The 23987-nt window shown below is 43.0% G+C and overlaps 1 protein-coding gene across 1 annotated transcript in view; it reads right to left on the reverse strand.

Moving 5' to 3' along the window:
- The window catches only part of NET1 (neuroepithelial cell transforming 1), a 54981-nt gene that overhangs the window by 12086 nt on the left and 18908 nt on the right, over positions 1 to 23987 (reverse strand). Inside the window, exons 2-3 of the mRNA XM_072857103.1 lie at positions 13432 to 13498; positions 8137 to 8196 (exon numbers count right to left, since the gene is read on the reverse strand). Coding sequence (XP_072713204.1) covers positions 8137 to 8196; positions 13432 to 13498 — 127 coding nt within the window. The remainder of the gene's footprint in view (positions 1 to 8136; positions 8197 to 13431; positions 13499 to 23987) is intronic.

A 23987-nucleotide genomic window follows, 5' to 3' on the forward strand; every position in this document is an offset into this window, starting at 1 on the left:
AAGCCACGCCCATTGGGCACTAGCCCCGCCCCTTGCCCCAGAGGCAGGGTGCCCGGGGGCGAGGACATTCAGGACCCCTTTTCCCAGCCCTTATTTCCTCCTAAACTCCCCCAAAATGGGACCACTGAGAGGCTCTACTTTAAGGCAGTGTGATGCAGGCACCCACTGAGGGTCGAGAGGACTGTTCCATCACACCCGACAATGGAAAGCGGTTTGAAAAGCACGGGGCTTTTGCTATTTGCACTGAAAAGATACAAAGCCAAACGTGTTTTGGGTTTTTTTTCCCATCTTTTTCTTTGCTGGCACTTGCAGCACTGAGGCCCACCGCAAGTGTGGCGGTGGGACGCGCTCCACCTGACGGTGGCTCTCATTGCCACCACTGGAGCATAAATCATTTGCCGCTGTGAGTTGTTTTTTTTACTGGCTTCAGCCCTCCTTGCTCAAAAAAAAAAAAAAAAAAAAATTTCTTGTCTAGACCTGTGCTTTTAAGTCTGCTCTCAGCTTTAAAGGTTGTGCTGGCACAGCTCTGTTAGCCAGGGGCTGGGCTGAGCCTCTCCCCCTCTTCTAACAGGGGAGCCTGTCCCAGCAGGCCTGGCCGTAGATGCAAAGGATTTGTATTTTTTGTTTGTTTGTTCAAGTCATATTATTCCTGGCACGGCTACAAATCTCCAAAATAAAAGGTCTCTTGTGCTGGTAAAAATAAACTGAGTTTATTTGGCAACAGGAGGGCAGCTGCTTTGCTGCCTACCTATGCTAACCAACCTTCTTCTCGGAGGAGATAAATTCGGGGTAGCCGGGAGTACTGCAGGGTCCCCGCAGAGCTGGTCCCTGGCTCCCACGTGGCCGTGGCGGGGAAAGGCAGAGGGTTTGCAATGGCATTTTTCAGATTAATGAGCAGGAGGAAAGTCCTGCTGTCCTCTCCCCGCCTTTTTTTTTTTTAGCTTTGTTTGCTTCTCTCCTGTGGAGAGCTGCTCTTGGCAAATCTGTGCCCATTTAACCTCTGCGATGCAAGACCAAGACATTTATGATCGTCCACCACAGGATTCTCAGAAACTCAGGGTACAGTGACTTTCTGTACCCTTGTGGAAAGGCCAGACTGTGACTCTTTCAGATATGGGTAATCCTTTTTTGCATTACTGAAGTCAACCATTTTTAAGACAACAAAAGACCAAAGGGACAATGACTCAGGAGAAGCAGGCAAGCCCTCCGATGAGTTTGGTCATTTCTTTTTGGGAGTATCAAACATGCCCATTTCTCCTACAATCAAAGGTCAAAGGTTTGTTAAACTTGGTTTAAAGATTCAGGAACGCTTCTTGACCCCGAAAGCACATCTCTTTTCAGTGAGATGTAGACAGGCCAGAGTCAACTAAAAATAGGGGATGAACAACCAGGAGCCAAGAGGGAAGGCGTGAAACAAAATCATTGCATACAAAGGTGGCACTTAAAATGCTTCTTGTTAGGACCAGAACGTGATGTCCTGCATCTTGAAGCACTTAATGTCATATGAAGTGTTTTCTGTGACGTAAGTGTTAAATAGTCCCTCTCCTTCCTGAGCCCTCGGGGAAGGGACCTGCTGCCTCGCACCAGGGAAGCACGTGATTCACCGGCAGGGAGATCCCTGACTTTCTACGTGACACCTTGTGAGGCTAACTAATTCGTGGTGATGCAAGCCCCAGCTGATGCAGCCTGCTGATGTCATGTTGTGGAAACCTAAAGCTCTGGCCTGATGCAACAGGGCTCACTGTATGCCTCCTGGCATGGCACGTGCAAAGGGTTACGTGCCCTGGACAACTGCCCTTCGTTCAAAGCAAGGGGTGGGTAAAGCCTTATAGCAACAAACCCACCTAAGACAAGCGGTTCCCAGCTGCCCCTGTAGCAGACGCGATGATTTCTATATGTCCGCTCTATCTGTATAGATCATCAAGTGCCATTTTGAGGCAAAATCCACCCTGAGCAGTGGAGACACGCGCTGTGCAATGGGTACCCACTGACCGACATGCAACGCAGGGAAGGTAATAAATCTGGAGAAGCCTGAAGGCAGTGAGGGTGGAAGGTGATCTTGCAGATGTAAAATAACCACTCCCCAGGCCCACGGCATCCCCTCTACAGCAATATAATCAGCACAGCCTTAGAGCAGCTCAGAGCGTGCTATACCTGCACATTACTTACCTGCCTCTGCTCTACTTACAACACATGCAAGAGGCAGCGTGAATATGACCTTTAAGTTAGTAAAGTTCATTATAGTGCATATGCCACTCCAGTGGGCAAACCATCCCAAACAAGGCTGTGGTACTTGGGAACCCTCTGATGAAAGCCAAAACAAATGGAAAAAGAAAGGAGAGTTGTTCCTTGTGCTGCAGAAGCAACAAAGCCAGACTTGGATTTGTACCCTCTACACCCCGCACCATAATCCCAACTTCCCTCTAACTCAGGACATATTCTTCTACCCAACACCATCTCCCTCTGTCTTCCCAGTGCTCCCTTACCCCTCTGTGCTGGCCTCAACCTCCTTTGTGCCTTCCCCTGCCCCTCCAGCCCACTGGGCAGGGATCAGCCCATGCCACAGCGGCTCTGAAGCCACGAGAAATGCAGCCTGGCCAGTCGCTGTGCCGAGCGATGGATAACAGACCAGTTCTTCCTGCTCTCCTGCCAGTGGGTATTTATAGCATTCCTCCCCTATACTCCAATGGGGATTTTCACTTCTAGGAGCAAAATACCTTGGTGACTCCTATCCTACTATCAAATTAAGGAGCCGGGAAGAGTTCAAGTGACAGAGGAATCAACCAGCCCTCATTGTTTTACTCTTATTTTTAGCTTGGGTTTTCATTTCCACGGAGAAGGGAGGACTGCTGTTACACAGAGCTGTTTGCCTGAAGTCCTGGGCGGCCTCATACCTGCAACATTCCTTGCTCCTGCAAGTTATTCTGGGTAGGGCTGCTACTAAATAAAAATGCTCTTTGGGGTACTGACATGCCATTTTGTTATTTCAGCCCCAAAGCATCATCAAATAAATTTTAGATTAACAAATGATGAATTCCTAAGAAAACATGCATCCAAATTCCAGCATACAATTCCAGACTGATGTAAGTTTTCACAGTTAAAAATACTCAGTTGTTTAAGCGACACATGGCATCTGGCTAGTGCCAGGGGTTGCCAAGTGTGGCATGCAGGAATGCTGCCCCAACAGCTGAATAAGTCCTCCAGCACCTGTGTCCAGGGTGGCCGGCACTCACAACCTGATCCTGTCTCTTCTCTTGGCAGTACTCAAGCAAATCATATGTGAGAAGCAGGCAGACACAGTTAATTTAAAACCCTAGCAGGCCTGGATTATGATTTTCAGCCTACCTTCAGTGGAAGAGAGTCATCACAGCACCCTCAATATCCTCATAGTTCAGGTCTGTCCAGGTTACACAGCCCCGACCATCAGCCAGGACACTTCAGGGTTGCTTTATTTTATACCTAACCCTGCAAGAAGGATGTTTGCTGCTGCTGACAAGAGCCAACGAAAAAAGATCTCTGTTCTGTCACTGGCTGGAGAGGAGAAGACTTGAGCTGGTGCATTAACAGAGCCCAGAGGCAGGGGGGTATTCCTCAGTGGGCAGTTTTCCCAGTTTTCACAGGTCCTGGATACCTCTAATGTGCCTGACATCTGGAGTCAGTTTCTTCAAAGAAAGAACCTGCGACATTTTAATCCCTTTGGCGGCTTGAAGTCTCGGGGGAAAACGAAAGCATCCATTACATTCGTAGCATATTCATTTTCATTGTTATGTGTGTATGTTTTGAAATCCTATTTACTAGGATCTGAAATCCACCTAAAAACTCACTTTACAGCTATTCTTAATGTGCTATATATAGCATAGCATGCAGAACACTCAGGGACTGGAATAAATAAGATCTCCACAGGCAATCATCTTCTCCCATACATGTTCACCCACCCAGGGCAGTCAGACCCCCTCTGCCATACACAAAGTTGTTTACTGTCTGTGAGCTGTGTTTAACATTCCACTCCCAGATATTTATATTCAGAGCCAAATTCAGAGCAGTATTCTGGAAAATGAGCAAAAGTAGGCTATGACCCATCAAGAGAGTATTGGGTCATCTGAAAAGTTTATGAGCCGGTCTGGAATCCAGCATTTATTTTGGATGGTGGGAGGTCACTATAATTAGCTGCCATTCAACTCCATTATACAGTTACAAATACAAAAAACCAAACCAAAACCAAACCCAAAACAAAACCCAAGCCACAGTGCAGATGCATTTTTACTGAAATACAACCTATGACATTCTGGAGAACTCTAGAAAATGAGTTACCTCAACCATCCCTGAAGTGAACGTTTGTGCGCTCAGGCCAGAAAAGCAATTTCCATCTTATGAATATGAATGCAACACCAGAAAACATGGACCGTCCAATCCTGTGATACTATTAAACACAACATCTATGCTAACAACTGAGTAATGGAGCGAGAAGCTACAGTTGACTTCAGCTCCCAACCTGCTCACGTGCCAAATGTTGTTTTTCAGAATTGCGCGGTGTAGCCAATGCCAGAGATGTTCATTGTGATCAAAGTCTATTTCCAAATACAAATTTGTAACTTTATGCATGGGCATGTTCTTGCATGAATCAGACATGCCAATAAAATTTGCATAAAAGTCCTCTAGAGCAGTTGTATCTTTGGGAGGGGGAAGGGAGGAGGGAAGGACTGTTTTCGTTGTTTCTTTAAAGCTTGTGTGTATGTATTCTAAAGGAAGGAGTTACCGCTGCAGTTTCTTGCATTATTTAGTGATGCTCTTGAGGCTGTGTTATCCCTGCCTGAAGCCAAGCTGCTGGCGGGAACTGTGACCGTGGACAGACACTCACTGATGGTTTCAAGTTATCTGGACCAGCAAGAATGCAGATGCACAAGGATTCTCTCCCCCCAGCTCCTCTTTTTTCCAAGTAATTTTTTACATTATAAGAAAAAAAAAAAAAAATCAGTGTTTATCTGCCTTCCCTGGAGAGACTGTCACTGTCAGCTTTATCGTCACAGTCTCTCTGCTGCCAACAGTAGTACAACTCTAGGGCTTATTTGGGATGAACTCCTATCCAGACTGAGTAATATTCACAGAATTGGTCCCAAAAAGGTGAGTAAGGCTTCGAGAAGGACACAGCATGGTGGTTCATAAAAAGGGTCCTCGCTAAGACTTCACTTCCTCTCTGAAATCCCTCTTCCTAAAGCCTTACAAGGACATCCCATAACCAACAGAAAACGCCATCCAGACGAGACGTGATTCTTACACATTACTCAGCCTGGCTTCATTTTGCCTCTGGTAAAATACACCATCACATCCGTCTGTTCCCTGTCATATACTGAAAAGTATTTATCTAGTTGCTAACAAACATCAAGATATACACACCTTCAAAAAACACAGTACTGCTTCCTCCCATGAATCATTCAACACCTTACATAACTGCAGGGGTAATATGGAACTGTTTCATATGTGATCACTTAACAAAAAGTTGGTCATAAACCTACCTGAAATGCAAAAATAACTCTTAGTTTTAAAGCACAAAGATCTGCTTTATAAAGAAATTCCCATCCTCAATCTCTTGTTTCTGTCCCTGCGCTGCAATTCACTCTCCCTTCTGTCTTATCCAGACAATTATCAACAGCCCACGTTGTAGCATGGCTCCAGACATGATCTGGGGAGAAAATACTTTCTTTCTCCCAAAAGGAGAGTGTTTTGGCACAAGAGAAGCGGTGGCTCAGTGCTGAAGGAAGTGGATGCTGTAACTATGGTCTCAGGTTGTAACTTTCCACTCATATTTTGGTAATGCTTGGAGGGTTTTAGGCTGTATGTCAAATCAGAAGGTTAACAGACCTAACAGATCTGGTTCACTTTTGAGTAGGACTCTCGGCGGCAAGGAGGAGGTTAACAAGCCAAAATAAACAAGAATATCTGGGGCATTGCAGTCGATCTGGGCTGGCGTGATCTCCCCTGCCATTTTGCATACCATCTTCCTGGTATGTGGAACAATGATCTAGAATATGTGAGGTTTAAACATCATTAGAGGACTGCTCAACCTTTTCAGAGAGACAGCTACACATCCAAATTAAATAGTCCCTTCCCCTACCTTTATTTTAAAAACATACATTGGGTAGGGTGCCAAGTCTGGGATACTAGGATGCAACTCCCCGCTCCAAAGCAGCCCTTCGTGGGATCACCATCTACATGGCAGTTTTGTCAGCACAATTATGTCTAGTAGGAGTGTGAATGCAGTATGCTGGCAAAACTCCGTTATTACAAGTATGGTGACAAAACAGCAGCTCATCAGCTGAGCTGGGGGAGATAGTGGAGTTGAAATAACAGTTATGCTGTGGAGTTAGACACTTTAGAGAGACAAACTCTGAAAAATCAGTTCCCATCTGTAAGATGGGGATAAACAATATATGGTCTGACCTACACATAGCATTAAATGATCTTGATCTCCTCTGTGACCTTATTTCATCAGTTAAATAGATACATCTGTATCTTGATGGAGCCAAATTTTAGGCTATTGGTTGACCCTCATCAAATCTAGACAGAGCGAAGTATAATCTGTACTACAGCATAAGTGTTCAATGAGACTCAGAAGTCCTCATGATGTGTTTTGAAAATCTGACTATAAATAGTTGACTGTGGTGCTTTTGAAACTTTTAATAACCTTGAGAGTTGGTATCAAAAAGCCTGAAAATTACAATCCAACCAGTACTGTTAATGTATTTTAACAAGAATACTGGAGTGTATTTGGTGGGTGTGCCTCAAGCTCTCAAATGTCCGGGAGAGCCTGACCCTTTCAAAAGAACAAGTTAAAAAAATCGACCTAAACAAAAGCTGCAGTCTGAACTTTGACTGTATTAGCCTAGGGATTACCCTTTTTCCTTGGAAGATTTCTGTTAAAATTCTTAAAAGGTGAGTACACAAATTACTGTTGATATTTTAGTTTCACCTTGAAGTGATTGCTTTGTGGGAGAAACCCTAATTCATGCAATTTTGTCCAACACATAAAAAGGTAGTCCAATTAAAAAAGAAAAAGAGAGAAAAGAAAAAGAAAATCCTCTTCCCTGAGGGCAGATTTCCTAGCCATAACACTCCCATCTGCATCAGAAAACCAGAAAGACCTCAGAAACAAAACAAGCCCAAAACACAGTCAGTTCAGAGGCATCAGCACTGCTGTATCACAGCCCTCTGCAGATAATCTTTTTTGCTCTTTTCCCTCCCCTACTAGAAAATTACAGGGATGGTCTTATCTGGAACAGGAGATCTAGTCTAGAGAGGTCAAAACCCAGAGTTAGCCTGTTGGACAGGACAATCGGTCATGGAAAGCATCCAGCAGTAGCCAGATTAAGTGAGGCTAATAAATAATGCACAAATGCAAAGTAAGTGACAACAACAGAGGATGCACTGGTCATTAGGTCAAGCAGGAAATTCCCCACTAACAAATGACTTTTAATCCCAGTCTAATAAACTGTAAAACCCATTTAGTTAACTCTCAACTCAATAGCTACCTTCCTAGGAAAAACCCGATTTCTCTTCCTTCCCCTCTTCAGAGAAGTGCCTGACAGCGAGATCTTCAGGGCAGATGGACAGCGGGAAGTAGTTTCTCTTTCAGAAAACCAGGCTTGGATAGTCCTTGGAAAATGATGCAACTCCGCACCTCCCCACCCTCATCTTTGTAAGTCAATTTAAGCCACAGCTTTAAGAACAATTTACCACCCAGCCAGTCCAGCTTGTTTGCAATACAATGAAGTGCACTAACTAACGTCAAACAAAAGCAACATTTGAAGGGGCTTTGCACAGCTTTGCTTCCCGGCACTTGAAAATGCTTGTGTTCTTGCTAAGTGTGGGTTACACGCATTTATTTCACACAACATTAAAACTGTGGCAGATTTAGGATTCAGATGATTAAAACAGGAGATCACAAACAGTGTTATGGATATCCCTAGTAGGACTCAGCCCACCCCGGAGGTGTATGCAAGAGCAAACACAGCTGTACACGTCTCTAAACTGTTGATGGTGAAATGCAAACACAGAAAGTATGGCATTCCCCAGCAGAAGCCACTATAGCCAACAAAGCAGATGATTGCACAATATTGTAGAGGAACGTGTTTTGATTACCTTAAAGTCAAGGCTGCAAAGACTGACTACATCATCATCTTTCTCTCGGCGCTTCCTCTTCTGTAAGAAATGAAACAGAGTTATAGCTGTACACTCAATTTGCGTTCAGAAAGAAGGCTCTGTTTTTTATAAAGCAGACCAGAGACAATTTATTTCTTTACACCCCCAACTAACTGTAATAACTCAAAAACCTAAAGGTTGAAAACAAACGCAAAGCATGTTTATGCTGTTTCATGAGGTTTGTCACCTGATCGATATCTATAAATTATATGCCTATAAGCTTGTTTCTCTGTACTCCCATAATTGTGGTTGTGAGTAAAGTCGTAAGTAGGAAATCTCAGTAGCAGGACAGAACGCAGCGGTTACCACTGTGAAATAATTTGAGATTAATTTAGTTAAATGAAACTTTTTTTGTGGTTTCTGAGGTCAGCAATCCAGCAATAAAGTTGGGCTTTTTGAAAGAGTTCGGTACCAAGAGGGTCAGACTTGGTGACCATTAGGATCTGAGGACTCTAGGGGACACCAGAAGATACCATGCCTAACTCTCATCGTGTTTGCTCACCAGAAGAGGTGGGCTTGGGCAGGGGTCTGGGAGTGAGGGGATCTACAGATTTCACCCCGGGGACAGTGCCAGCATAAAGCAGTTTTGTACTAGATTGGTTGTTCCTGCTCCTCAGCTACCCTCTAATACCCAAATATATTTTATTCAGGGGATTCTTACTGTGTATCAGGGATTTTAGTGTGGTTCCCTAAATAGCTGAATGTGTGTATGTGAGGGCATTTCAATCACTTATTTAATTCATTACTTTGGACATGGCCAGTAGACAGCTGTGGCTGAAGCATCCATGCTAGGAATGCAACGGGCTAAAAGAATAAGTGTTTGTGTGGAAGAAAGATGAGGCTTTTGGCCAGGGACCTCTCAGCTATTTTCCTTTCTGAAGAAGAGCACAAGCCAGTGGAACAATGAGAAGAGACATCTGCACTGAGCTTCCTGATACCTCCCACTATTTCTGTACTATCTGGGCTTCTACATTATTTTTTCATTACTCAGATAATGGAAAACTAATTGTGGACTCATCCTGTTGGACTGTACCAGCCTGCAAATCACCTGGTCTGGAAAAAAACATGGGTCACGAGCATAAATTGTTTGGTCACCCATAAAACAAGTAGTTGATTTTCATCCTGTGTTTGACCCTTGTCCTTCAACATTTCAGAATGAGTCCAGTTCATCCTCTTCCACTTCATTAAGCACAAAGGAAAAAAAAGAAACTATTTCGTATTTTTATATGGGTCTACACGTTGTTTATCAGTTTAACAGACTAGACATTGACTAGGTGAAATGGGGAAAACACCGTTTCTGCAGCTGCAGAGGGAACTCCTACCACAAGTCCACTCTGAACTTCAGCAAATTTCAGTTTTGTGCTCTACCAGTCCAGCAGCTTGACCTTCTGTCAGGAGCACATATGTAATTCCTGTTTTCTTAAAATTTAATAATATATTCAAGTAACTTAAAAGTTTCAGCTTTAATAGAGGTTTGTCATCATTGTAAGTGTATTTAAAATATTTGAATACAAGTATTCATTCCAATTATTTTTAAATGCTGACCAGCCTAGTTTCCACAGTCCCTTTGAAAATCTGATAGTGTTGAGGGGATGTCCAGCCTCCCTGAAGGGTTCTCAGAAACCTGTTCTCTTGTTTGCTAGTCCTTTCGTATGATGTATTTTTAGGCTCCAATGTGTCTTCTGGCTTCTCCACACTATGCCAACTCTACCATGTAACCATTAAATATTCACATGGAATGGTGAGATATTACAGAAGTGCACTAATGAGTTTCTTATATTTTAGGTTTTGGTGCTGTGGTTTTTTTCTCAGCTATTCAAACTAGCTCCAGAAGTGGATTCAAGTACAAAGTTCCTCAATGATTTCAGTTTTTCTGTCTTTTTTTCTGTATTTGCAAAGACAAGATACTGACTCTGTCACGTGAGTCCCTTCACTGACAGACTTACTAACTACAGAGGAAAAAATTCTCACGTTAGACATTGTGTCTTACCATATTTGTAGCATTGACACTGAATTAATGTCCCAGCACACTCCATACTTTTTGAACAGACCTTTGGCAGGCTTGAGAACACATGCAAATGCAGACATTTGTTTTTTTAGGTTTAGTAAAATACCCAGGGTTGGTTATTTATCAAGCCCTGCAATAAGACTGCTATAACCACACCTTTTTGGTCTGCAGATTATTTTTCCCATATGTAAGTCAAGGATATTAGCATCTATTTAACAGCAGAAAACTTGCAATAAAGACAAAGACACCACGCCTTTTTGGTCTGAATATTATTCGTTCCTTATGTAGTCAAGTATATTAACATCTTTAACATACAGCTCCAGACCAAAGCCCAGACACGAAAGGAAGGCCAAAGTTTTGTTTTTAAACTGGCTAGACTTATGCAATAAGTATTGCATTGGCTGGACCCCATTTCCTTTGCCCAATATAGTTTCATACAAAAACTTAGACATTTCACTGCAGAGCCAGCTGTATCATTCCTGTGTGGTGCCAGAACAGAAACAGATTCCAAGAAAACGGCCTCTTCAGACTGCTCAAATCTGGGCGTTTAAAGCCACATGATAGAAAAGCAACTGCTACGGTACTTTTTTCTCACATTTTTGAGACTGTCATGATCAGAGATCTGATACGTTAACCTTCTCACAAAACTCAAGTCGTGGAAAAAGTTACTTCTACAAAAGTTATTAAACTGTAAAAACCGTGAGACCCGATGTAGGCTCTCAAAGAGGTACTGTAAAGGAGAAGCATAAAAAATACTAATCAGAAAGGGAAATGTAAATATTTTGTGACTTTATTTTAGAAAGACCTAAACAATGCCATGAGCACAAATGTTAATTAAATTTCAAGGATTCTGATTAAAGCTCCAGGAATGCTTTTTAAGAAAGTACTGGTTTTCAATTTAAAAACAATTCTAGTCATCTAGTTTTCCTCTCTCCTACTAAGGGCTTTTGCCTTAAACCAGGATATTTTGTTCTTTAGGGATCAGTCTGGTTTTTGCTGCTTATTGCCCACCTGAAGTCATAAAACACCAATAAGGCTTCAGGTGAGGAATGTGCATCAGGACCGTTAAGTCAACAAAGATCAAGTGCCTGTTTCTCAGAAATGAATCCTCCTTAATGAAAAGGAAGAAGGGAAAACAGACCATGAGTAACCTTGCTTCCAGTCAGAAGCCATCCAGAGGATGTTTTAACCCAAACTGCATTAGTTTTTTCTTAGGATTGTGCAGAACGCTCACTAGTCTTTCTCTTTAAACCCACTCCACCTCTGCAGGCATGAAAAGGACACTTGGCTGAGTTACCCACTTCCCCTGAGACTCAGGCCAGGCACGTTTTGCAGACTTTTGGCCAAACAGCTGCACAAACTATGGCATGAAGAGATGCTATTTGTGACCAGCATATGAGTACTTGGTGGTCATGGGGAAACAAAACCCTGTCTGTGACACGCTCCAGCACATGAGAGACATGACACCAAAAAAAGTGGAGTTCTTGCTTGCCTACAAGCTGCTGCCAAAATACAGTGCTCTGGTCAATGTATGCCAGTGTAATTACATCGGCAAAGACTCTAAGCAGAGACCTGGTCCGCGGCCATGCAGTAAGGGTATGTCTGCTGGGTAACTGAACTGCACAGCTATGCGCTCTCCTTTGTTATTCTTTCCCTCCTGTATTTACTTCTCTTCCAGTGTTAGGTGTATTAATCCAAGACTAACCTCTAGCTAGTCACAGGAAAGCTTGGATCTCCAGAAAAGGGCTGGAATTCAGGGCTACCCACCATCTGTAGCTGGAAATTAAGCTACTTGGGCTTGAAGGGAGAAGTCGCAGTAGTGCAGGTTGATGAGGGACATGATGGAGGAATGCAGATAAGCAATTCAGTCCTTCAAAAACATTTTCTTTGTTTTTTGCAGCCTGTGTCATGACATATAATACGCTCTAACTGTAATTGAGAGTTGAACTGAATAAGCGTATAGCCAAATAAAAGCAGATAAAAAAACACGCAAAGAACAGGAATAACTTGAAACTCAAGCAAAATGCTTTTAATTTGTTATGTTAGAGCACAATATTTTCAAATTTGAAAGAATGTAATTTCTAGGGCTTTGTAATATTCAAATGTGTATGTTTAATGTAGCTGTAGTAACCAGATGAAAGTTTCTAAAATGAAGCAAAAGAAAAATCTACAAGAGCTTATGGTTTTGTTTAATCCACTCCCACACTGGACTGGTGTTTGTGCAGCCTCAAAATCGCACATGGCTGCCGCGCAAGGCACAGCCAGCAAAGTGCCCGTCTAAACGCATGCTTTCACAAGAAGCTCCATCTGATTTTAGATGGAATTTCCTTCATAAAAGGTAGTCCTGTCCTTTTCCCCACCTCCAGACGTGTTCCCACGCCCTTCCTTGTGCCGACACAGGCATTCGTACAAGCTTGTGCAGTCAGCTGGATCAGCTCATCCAAAACTCTTTGTTTTCTTTTTGGTAAGGCAAGTTTTTCAGCCAGATCAGTTTGCTGGCTGAGGATGGGATCACTGCTTCCAGGGGCAGCAGGGTGCAAATCAGCTTAGGCAGCTCATGAAAATAAGCTTTAAGATGGGGCAAGATCTATATATACAATGCTAGGCACTATGCACCTACTTCAGCTGACTAATTGCCTTGCAGTCCTCAGCACATGAGTGGGACAGACTTCACGAAGCAGCAATTCAGATCAGAAACCCAGTGGGGGTCCTCTGAACCACTCTCCAGAGTGGTCTGACTTTCTTTACCAGCTCTAGAGGCTGGATATGAACCGCTTCCATAGTAAGGGATGCGTGTTATAGGATGGAGAGGAGAGAGTACAAGGCAATAAGGCCATGCACTTGCTCTAGGTAGTTTCTCTATACCAAATAAAATACAGATTTTTGTATTTAAGAAAAAAATAAAAAAGGTTTATTTCTACACCATGTTTTATATGTTGCCTATTGCTTTACCAGCTTAGCTAGCAGGACTGCTGAAACACAGCAGAAAGTAAGAAATTTATAAAGAAACTACAGTGTCCAGGTTATCCTGCCTTCTTTTAATCCCTGGGTGCAAAAAGTACCCTCCAGCTAAAGCTCCGAAGCCTCAGTGGCTCAGAAAGTGTCTAGCCAGGTAGAGAGGAATGTGTTGATTTTCTTTCTCCTCCAGGCAGAGGGACCTTCACCTCTGTATTCCTGCCTTTGTTTGCATGCTTTTGCAATAGGTACCCACCAGCTGTTTTACTCACCAGGGTGAAGTCCCAGTGTGGTCCCGGAGTCAGAAACGTGAAAGAGCTGCCTCGTCTCAGAGGGTACCTGTGAGTAGAAAAAAGGAATAAGGTAAATAATTTATAGGTTGCTGTAGCTATTGATAAACTACATCTTTTTTCCACAGCTTTGATGGTATCATACATCTGCAGCTCCTAGCACAAAAGTTGCAAAGATGATGTAGCACAGTCTTTGGAAATAGAGACCAAAAGGATTGCCAGTATTCTGAACCACGATTGCAGGTGTTACATTAAAAATCCCAATTTACTACAATAAATGGCTCTGTGCAACAGAGGCAGGCGAAAACCTCCCACTGGGCCCTGCAGGCTGGTCTGGAGGAAAATCTCTCTTTGATCACAAACCTGCCAATCTGACCAAGAGGAAGGATAAAACAATAATAATAATAATAAATAATAATATTGTGGCCTCATTTTCCAAGGTTAATGAAGCTGAAATGAAAGGAGGCAACAAACTGCACCTTTGACAATGCAGCCTTGTAGTTTCCCATAAAATTACAACCAGGAATTGAGTTGTGGTCTTTCATTAAGTCATTCTCGATCCAAGAAAGTTAAACCACCAGAAAGCACTACACACAATAGACTGTTTGTATAATCCTTGCTCTTTGAACAATGGTAAACGAATTGCCTTATGCAAGTCATTTATTGTACTAGCACCGAGTTAAGCAAACAAGTTACGTTCCAACTTTCACTGTCTGGTGGACTTAAGGTATGTTTCCAGCAACAATTTTTTAAAGCTTATTCTGGCCATAGTATGGAGAAACATTTTTGTCTGTCATTGGGTTTCTGCATGTAGAATTTTAGTCCCAAATGAGCCACACACTTTTTTTTCAAAGGCAGCCAGCTGTATCACCTAATGGGGAGAAGATTTCCCCCTTGCTGTCACAAACTCAGACAGAAAAGGCATCTCCTCGCCAGCTGCACCTTTCTTCTTCGTACTAAGATCCCACAGGATTATCAAAAACCTGGAAATAATATAGGAATGCAAATCCTTCTGCCTTTCAGGGGACTTGCACTCCAGCATTGCTCAGGCATTACTGAAAATTCATCTCACAGAGTATTAGTAGTATTTAATGTCAGCAGCCCTCCGTATCGGAAGAGAAAAAGCATTTGTCTGTAAAAGGTTTGTGCAGGGTGTGGTGTTCTGGATTGGTATTTGGAAAATATAAGTCAACCACCCAGAAAATACTTTTACGCTTCTACCAGCCAATGCAGAGCAACAAGATAAATGTTATATGAAGCGTACCTTATTGGAAGCAAGATGTGAAGGAATACAAGATGCTTTTGGTGATGAGGCAAACATTTTATGCAGCAGATGTAGACTGCACAGGTGAGCTTATTAGCACTTTTCCTCCAGAAATACATTTCTATGCTGACCCTTTGCTTAGCATATGTCTGTTTAATACACGTGACACTGCATTTTACTTCAAACTCAAATCTGAGAAGAAATAACCAACTGCTGAATGCCTGAGCTGGTTTTGTGCTCCTCACTCTAGGAAGGACCAGTGTCTGGGCAGTGGATTTTGTTTCTTGGCATGACCAAAGGAGATGACCCAAAACTATTATCTGGCACCTGGTACCAAAAAGACAAGACCACTACACGCAAGAAGGGCATGTTCTCTTCATTCCCCCTTCACTCGTGGTGAAGGAATGTGTCTGCCGCACATAAAAAGCTGAAGCAGCCTTTAGCAGAAAATGATATGCTTTGATTCAGACAGGGAGCAAGAGCTGTTTGGCCACCTCAGTAGGTTACGCAGAATAGGAGCAACACTTCCCTGCAGCTTCTGGGGTGGGTGGAATCCCCTCGGGACCTGTTTAGGGAACATTTCACCTGCTCCAAGGGTTTGAGCAAGGCAGCTGCGTGTGAGCAGTGAAAATGCTAAGCAAGCAGCATCTGCAGCAGAAAATCAGGAAGAAGGAACATTGTCATGGGCTTCAAAGTGGTTAGAATAGTAAATATGCCATTGATGTTATAGATACACATATATTTAGATATCTAAATATAGATACCTAAAATAAATACCTAAAATCTATAAAATATATAAATATAAAAAATAAGCTTGTTCAAAGTACCATACACACAAATTATGATTTATGTAAAACCAGAAGAAACTTCTTCAGACCACACGACCTTCAGGCACCTTAGGATCAGCCAAAACCTTTTAATACAATCACTATGTCTGTGACACTGCTCCAGAAAGGAAAGTGGCATTTCCAAGAGCTGCATACCAGTACACTGATTGCTAGATGGAGAAGAAACTTCTGGAAGGGAACATTCTTTGGGATTTATAAGAGTACATACCGCTCAGGAAGAAAATCTGGGAATGAGCATCGGATTTCTTTGAAATTCAAAATAGAGCCATTTTTTCTCATGAGAAAGAAAAATCCCCGCTGTTGAATCCCAACATCTAACCTGCTAGGCTGCCCAGACCAAAATTTACGAGTTTGATTAAACCTTCCTTGACTATAGATAGAAAAGCAGGGAGATAATTAATGGTCTGCAAACTGTGCCCTGCACAGCTATAAAGAGCTACCAGAATGGACTAAGCCTCAGTCTCTAAAGCAGGCATGAGTTTTCATGCTGGGAAGCAGGAGTATAATTTTATTCCATGAATTTTGATCTCCAACACCAGAGGCAGCCAAATTGTGGCCTGGAAGCCACATGGGGCTTGCAAACTGTTCACAGTAACTCCCAGTCATCCCAGTATGGATGTGGGCTGCTCGTAGCTGCCCCAGCTGCATTGTCTGGGGTCCTGGGTGCACCCCGAGTTGTGCCACCCTGCCCACGGGGAGCAAATGGGACCACAGGTATGAAGCTGCCATTGAGAACAAGCATGAATTTGGCCCATTTGTACTAGTGCACTCAGCTTCCAACCAAATGGAGACTTTATGTGGTATAATCAAGTAAGTTTGGCTACAGCAGCTTTCAAAAAGCTCAAATTTAAAGGTGTTGTACAACTATCATCATGTCCTCATAGGTTTAAAGCAACCACTGTAGATTTCCATTTACTGCCCAACGTGTTTCATTCCTATTATACAGGCATTATAACAAGGTTTTAATCCAAAGCAGTGTTTTATTTTGGCATGCACACTATAAGGCAATGTACCTCGTGGGACTGCCTATGCAGTATTTCAGATACCCCTCTGCTCAAGCTGGGGTGGGACTCATACAGCTAAATGCACGAGATGCCTCCCACTCCGGCCTCCCCACCATCCTTGAAAAAGGCTTTTCTTGGTGTCCTGAGACCTTGTTTCTGGGAACCTGCCTGATGGTGTCTTTCAAAAGACAACCTGCAGAGATGATCACACAGGTATTAACCTCTCTACTGCTACTGCTCAATATCAAGACTACATAGCCTCTATTCTTTCATGAAAAGGAGAAATGATCACATATGAGAGGCATTAACTTGGAAACCTCAGCATTTTAAAATGAGTTGTAGGGGTGGGGAGTACAATAGGATTAACGTTCAAAAAATCTACAGGCAGCTTTGTTTCCAGTTGTCCACAAGAGTTGGAGAGAAATTTCTCCATCTCAGACTCCCTCATCTACACTTTCTCCCTTGGTCACTCAGCTACGGGGAAAAATGTAGCTAATACCTCCCACAAAAGGCATGTAATATAGCAATATCTGCCCCAGTTAAAAAATTCCCTTCAGTCCTCCAAACATCCAGCACAGATTTTCTGTAATAACAGAGCCCATTATAGACTGGCTGCTCTTTCCTCCTCTTCAATGGTCTAGTAACAGGACTCAATCAAGAGAGGAGGGCAAAGCAGAAATCAGGAACTGCTCCTTCTCACATGCCACCAACACCAACAGTGTTCTGGGAGTAGGAATTCTCGTATTTGTTCTAGATCTTGGTATCATAGGCATTTCCTGACCATCTTTTGTTAACAGGAATGAGCTTTTTGTGGTATAAAGAGATCTTACTGATCCTCCTTCTTTTTTCAAGTCTTTGGCCAAGTGTGGGGAGCTGAGATCTGCCAGGAACAGTCAGGAGTGGCAAATGGGCAGACATAGAGGGAAGCAGACCCTTGTGCTAAGTGGAAAAGAGACCTTTAGGAAAGTGGCCTCTGTCATCTCAAAGCTTCATCATATCTCCCAGCGTCCCCTCTCCAGTCACTGCCTGCTAAATGAGCCTTGATGAGGTACCATTTAAGCAGAGATCATTGGGATGATTGCCTGCAGAATTGCTTGATTTTTTGCTCTGCCTGTAGCTCTGCTTGAGCCTGCAAAGCTCTTCAAAACTACAGAGCCAAATTTAGTCATCCGCATGACTACCATGCGTATTACATGCAAATGGATGACTCACGATTGCAGTGCTCAGATGGGCATCCCTTGCAAGGTCTGTCAAGAATCTGAAGACAGCGCTGGTGAATTAAAGGTCAGTGATGACCGTAAGAGCAATCCTGGAAGTTTTACCTAACGCGTCTCACAACACAACATGAGAAAAAGCAGAGCTGCGTGATGGAGCACTGTGCTGTTGGTCATTGCTCAAAACACTGTATGATTAATTGAAGCATGTGCAGAGTGGCCTGGATGTAATGTTTTAGTACCTGAAGATAGCAGAATAAAATATTGTGCTGGTGCCAGCAGTTGGATATAGTTAATTGCTGTGTTTACTGCAAAGCTGCTCCAAGAGCCCAGCCCTATTGTAGGGACATCCATAGATATCCCTGCTGTGTCACCCAAAGGAAAAGACTAAAGTTGTGTTCAGTCACTGCCTTGAAAAAGATTCTTCTTGATAGACTGTCTCCAGCATAATTTCCTTGTTTAAGACAGGATGAGCAGATACAGACTCTTCCCTTATCTTACCAGGCTCAAGACAAGCAGAAAGTGTTGATCATAGCTGGCTGATTCATGTAACTTTGAAACCTATTTCGAAGTGATTAAGAACTTTAGGGTTATGAAGACAATTACGTGAACACACAAAAATAATTGAGATGTAAAATGTTGCGGCAACACACTGGCAAAGCAAATCTCTTCAAACTAAGAGCAGGGGAAGGGCAATCTTGTTGAGACTGGACAGAAAGAACAAACGCTTCTTTGGTACCCTCTGTTTGCTTCAAGAAATGAATGTTCCAGGCTGCTTACCAGCAAATGATGATACTGCCAGTCTTGCCAAGAGTAAATCTTTCCAGAGCCTGTTAAAATAGAGATTGCCATGCTGATGGTCCATAGAGAGATTAGCTATGAAATATTTTTTAATCTTAAAAGACCGTGTGTCATTTGTATTTTCAAGTTGGCCTGCAAACAGGTTTAGAAGACCAGCTACCAACATTGAGAGAAGCAGGGGAAGTCCTGAACAAAACCTGTTCGGCAACATAGCAGGGGAGGAGATGGGGCCCCAATAATCTTAATAGAGGAAGTTTGGGCAATTTAGTAGATAACACATTGATAAAGGCAAGTGGGCAGACTCAATTGTTTCACATTGAAGCCAGACTAAGGAAACAGTCATTGTTCACTGCCTTCCTTGAATAAACATCAGGATCCTCTCACCAGCACAGGACGGTATGGATGAAGCAATGGCAGTGAGCACTTGGCCAAATTTGTCCTCACAATTTAATTTCAAGGTTGATGATTCCCTTCAGAGCTGGACACATTTTGAAGTTCAGAGGGGAGGGGTAAACAGCAGTGAAAAAACACACCTAATCTTAAATCAGTTTATCAAAAAGCAAATGTTTCTGTCAAGTACCGTGTTGCTTCTTAAGCGTCTTTATATTGCTTGTCTTCTCCAGAGACAGGGGTTTTTTGTGTTGATTTCTGCTATTTTTTTGAGGAAGGGGTGGAGGGAAAAAAGCCATAAAAGAGATTTTGGGGTCAACAAAAATCCAAAAGACATCCACAAAGGGCGTGCTAGAATAGATTCCCATTAGTCAGACTAGAGGATAAAGCACAGAAGAGCTTCACTCATCAGGTTAGAGCAACTTCCCATTAATGTTATTTGAAACATTTTTCTGCCTTTTTACTGTAAATCTGCACCGCCTAGTCAGCATCATTCGACAGTCTGCACTCTTTTTTTACTTATTTTTGATGACTTATCCAGGAAACTGAAGAAATGCTTTGATCTGGCAGTTCTCTTAACTTTTTAAAGTTCCAAAATACATTCTTCAGGCTGGGCAGCAATTCTGTGTTTCCTTCCCTTCTGACTTCCAACCCCCCTTTTTTTTGTTTTCAGTGCAATGTGTTCTTAAATATAAACCACTTGCACCAGTTAAGTAGTAAGATGGTGAATATTGCAGCAACATGAACAGATTAAAAGTCTTTCCCCAAATGAGCAAGCCACACTGGTGAATCCTGTTTTGAAGGACAACAGAAATGCTCCACAAAGAGTCTTTTGAATTTTAATTTAAAGCTTTTCTGCAGGGGGGAAAAAAAAGAGCCTCTGGATTTCCAACCTACTGTAGTTAATATTTCCATTTCAACAATATCCAGAGGCCTTGGCCAGTATAAGAGGCCTCCCAAGCACTGTGCAAACAAACTCTGACTAAGGGCACTTCCGGCAGTGCTTGTCACTGTTCCTTATCTTGAAAAGCTCCAGGGTAAAAGCCTTACTTGACTAAAAACCTATTGACAGACATTTTAAATATCTAAAAGCAAGACAAAACTCAGTACTTCAATGGCTGAGAAGAAAATGGTGCTGGTGAACTCTGCGTGGAGCTCAAGTTTGCAGACTACTACGCCATCATTAATGCTACCTTATTAATGCTATTGCTGCCAGTAGCACACAAAAGGAAGCGGGATACTTACAGCCATAATTATAAAGAGCGCAAAAGAATGATGGGTTGCTCTCTGGAAATGTGGTTTAGAAAGCTGCAATAACTTTCTGGCAGCAGCAGCATCACGGTTTGCAACACTGGTGCAATTAGTAATTCTAGCAGTCTCAGCTTTCAAATAGCAAAGCCATGAAAACGCATGGCCAGCAGCGGAGTTAAACAGTGATCAAAAACACTTCAATCCATCTACCACTTGGACAGGACCGAGCAGTGCTACTGCTGAGTTGAGAACTTCTTGTACTTTTCAGACACTCTGGAATAGCTATTATTTTGTTCTTTCATGTTGGAACAACCTCTGCTTCTAAAAGGAAGCGCCTTCAGACACTCTGGGCAGGTTTAAATTATAGAAAGAACATTAAATTTTTGTTTAAATAGTTTTATGAAGTTCAGCGCAGACTGAACAGGAAGAGTGATTTTCCATTTTAGAAGTGTTCGCTCCTCACAGGTATTGATGGAATATTATAGCTATTTGTCTGAAGCAATCAACAGCAGCACTGAATATGAACAGATAAGCCCCGAGGAGATTAAACATGCACTGATATCCTTAAATAATCACACGCCTGACCTCTCCAGAGCTGAATGTTAATAGTCTCTCCACAGCCAACACAGCAACATCAAGTTTCATCTGAGGATTGAAGTGATATCTTTTCACCACAGACTTCCCTTATGACCCAAGCATCTTCCTTCCAGTTTGCCTTCACACTTCCCTCCTCAACTGAGGATCTGCTCCAAGTCAAATTCAGTAAACGCTCGGCTCCCTAGCACTGTTGCTAAGGCTGGCAGCCAGAGCTTTCTGCAGGAGAAAGAGAAGGTCTTTTCAGTAGCACATGGTCAAGTCTCCTCTCCTCCCCACCCCAATCCCTGTCCAACTGTTCAAGTTACTTCAACATTTATGCTTAGCACACAGTAGCATTTTTCAAAGGCTTCTGGTCGAATGACGCACTGCAATACACCATCAACCGAGCACTGAAATGAAACAGATAACAATAGCCTTTTGTGAAGATTATCTGTAAAAGCACCATTGCAGTGATTTAGTTTACAACATGATTGCGCAAACATTTGTGCTGGCCAAAATGAGAGGTAGAAAACATAAGCCTGGGTAGGAAAACCTTTGCTCTGCTTTGCTTGCGAGCTGGCCTGCTGAGACAACTCTGCAGCTGCACAGACCATCTTCAACTGCCACCGTGGCCTAAGGTTGCCCCGAAACGCACCTGCAAACATGGCAAGGAGGTGATGGGAACACTGTGAACATCCCAGGGAACCTGTACTGCTGAGGAAACAAAGGAAACCTGGATGCCTCGAGCAGTCCATGAGTCCAGGCCATGCCCAAGCTGAGAGGACAGAAACACCACTAGGCATGAGCCAAAACTGTGGTGCTCTAGAAGTACAATCCCTCTTACAGCGCACAGGAGGGAGCTGGTGTCCCTACAGACTCATCAGCATTAATGAAAATCTTCATGCCAGTGATGCCCCAGAGCATCGCCCAGTTGTTCCCTCACCTAGGCATTTGCCCTTGCCTCCATCCATGCTTTGCTTTGGAGGATGAGCAAGAACAGACTCTCCTCCACACAGCCTTATAGCACGCAGAGGCAGAGCTATACAAAGAGAGCTCCAGTTCTGCAGGCAGGTATTCTTGCCTGCAAGCATGTAAGAGGATTATGGCAGTAATCCATCACTAGAAAGAGAAAAACTTTATTCCTCTTTATTAAGAGAAAAAAATGAAAGCTGCTGACAGTACTAACATCTTCTGGTACATGATTAAGCACATGCTGTGTGTCGTAATTCTGCCCACTTCACAGAGCTATTTGTACTCTCATTTCTAGAGATATGATGCAAATGCTGAAGCGGAGGGGGGAGGAGGACTGCAGGGAGAAGCAGTGCAGCTGCTGACAAAATATTTTGCTTGTCAGCAGCCATGGAAATGCTCTCACTGCTGCAGGATCATCTCTGGCAGAAGAGCACAGCTCCCTATGGCAGAGCTAATGCACCCCCAACTCTTGAGCCACTGACTTTCATGCATCAGGCCCTTGTCAATCAGGTCTGTCGGCCGTGCACGACTTCTCGCATGAATGATGGACTAGAAGATAATCCTAATAATTAAAAACCAGGAACAGAAATAAAACCACACCAACACTACGTGCCAAACCTCGGCTCCCCTTTTCCTGCTGAGTGTGTAGCCAGGCCAGGGCTCAGCTCATCTGTCAGCCCCCCTGACGGGGAGGCAGTTGTCCAGGCTCCCCTGTCACTCCTGGAGAGAGGCTGACACCTCCAGCCAGGCATTTTAAGCTGGCTTGGCTATGCCCTCGAGGCGCCTCTCTTTCTGCATCGGCTATAAAGGAACCTTGTGTGCAGCTCAGATTTAAGCAATCAGCTTTTACATGACCAAAGTTAGTGAAATGAATCTTCCATGCAGTGCTTAGGAGATACCAGCTGACAAAGTTTCTAGTTAGAGCTCAGATGCAATATTCATAAATACATTTTTGACTCACTCGATCATGTCATCCTAGCTGTACAGTTGATAGTAGGTACCTCTAAAGGCTTAGAGAAATCTTTAATCAGGCTTTATTCTAAATAGTTCACATCCTCTTCAGCAATTTTGGTCCCAACGTCAGAAGTGAGCTGCGTTCCAGAGAAACCACCATCATTAAAAAAATAAAAGCTGACTTCTCAATAGAGAGATGTTAAACTTAGTGTGACCAGGTTATAAAGCACAATGCCACGAATAAACGCTTCGGTATCTGGACAGCATTCAAGGAGGAAAGAGAAAAGAAACAAATGTTGTAAACAATAGCCATGCTCACAGGAAAGCACTGTCTCATAGAGACTAGACTTGAAGATAAGGACGTCTTCACAGTGTTTTTATGTACCAAAGTGAAGGCCAATGTCTCTGGGTGCTTTAATGAACCACTGACCCTTTCGGATTAACTTTACCTGACTTTTTTTTTTAATTCCCACAAAACCAGGCTCGAGGGCTGCAAGTGAACTTTAAACTTTTTGAACATTTCCAGGCAGGGAGCAAAAGGCTCCAAGTTCAGCTGAAACTAGTTGTACTTTAAACATAACTGTTTCCACTAGAGTCACCCCTGTGAGCCCCTTCCCCGCGATACCTATTTTGAATGCTCTCGGGGGAGAGTGTTTGGGACAGAGGAATTCCAAGTGCTCAGAAGCCATGGGAGTGAGCTCCGCTGTCCGGCAGCCATGCCAGCTGAGGAAGACTGTGTCAGTTCAAATCCAGACAACTATTTTGAGTTCTTGTGGGAACCAAGCTTGATCCAATAAATATTAGAAGTTATCACAAGAGAACAGTCAGGAAAAAATACATTTTAGTGCTGACAGGCACAAACTTTTCTCTTTTTTAACTCTAAGCAGCTATGCAAAGTCATTTCAGCTGTATGTTTTTCTTTTTTTATGCAAACTGTCACTGCAGCCCCTGGTATGAATGCAGTTATGCCAGTTGTAGGGCTCAAGGGCTGGAACAGCAACTTAATGTGGTGTAACAAGTTACCACTGACCAGCTAAAGCACTATAAGAGTCCACAAGCATCCTTGCAACCAGCAGCAAACACGAGGTAGTCCGAGCAAGAGTTCAGTTAGGCTTGCGCTCAGTGAAAGACAATCATCTTCTGCTGAGGCTGAACGTGTGCATGTAAAAGGTTATTAAACAGCTGAAATGTGGTTGCTTGCTTGTATTAGCATAGCGTTTTTTCTACTATACAGGACTATACTGCAGCTCAAGGCTCTCTTAAA

This window comes from Ciconia boyciana, chromosome 1 (assembly GCF_034638445.1).
Source record: "Ciconia boyciana chromosome 1, ASM3463844v1, whole genome shotgun sequence".
NCBI classification, from domain to species: Eukaryota; Metazoa; Chordata; class Aves; order Ciconiiformes; family Ciconiidae; genus Ciconia; species Ciconia boyciana.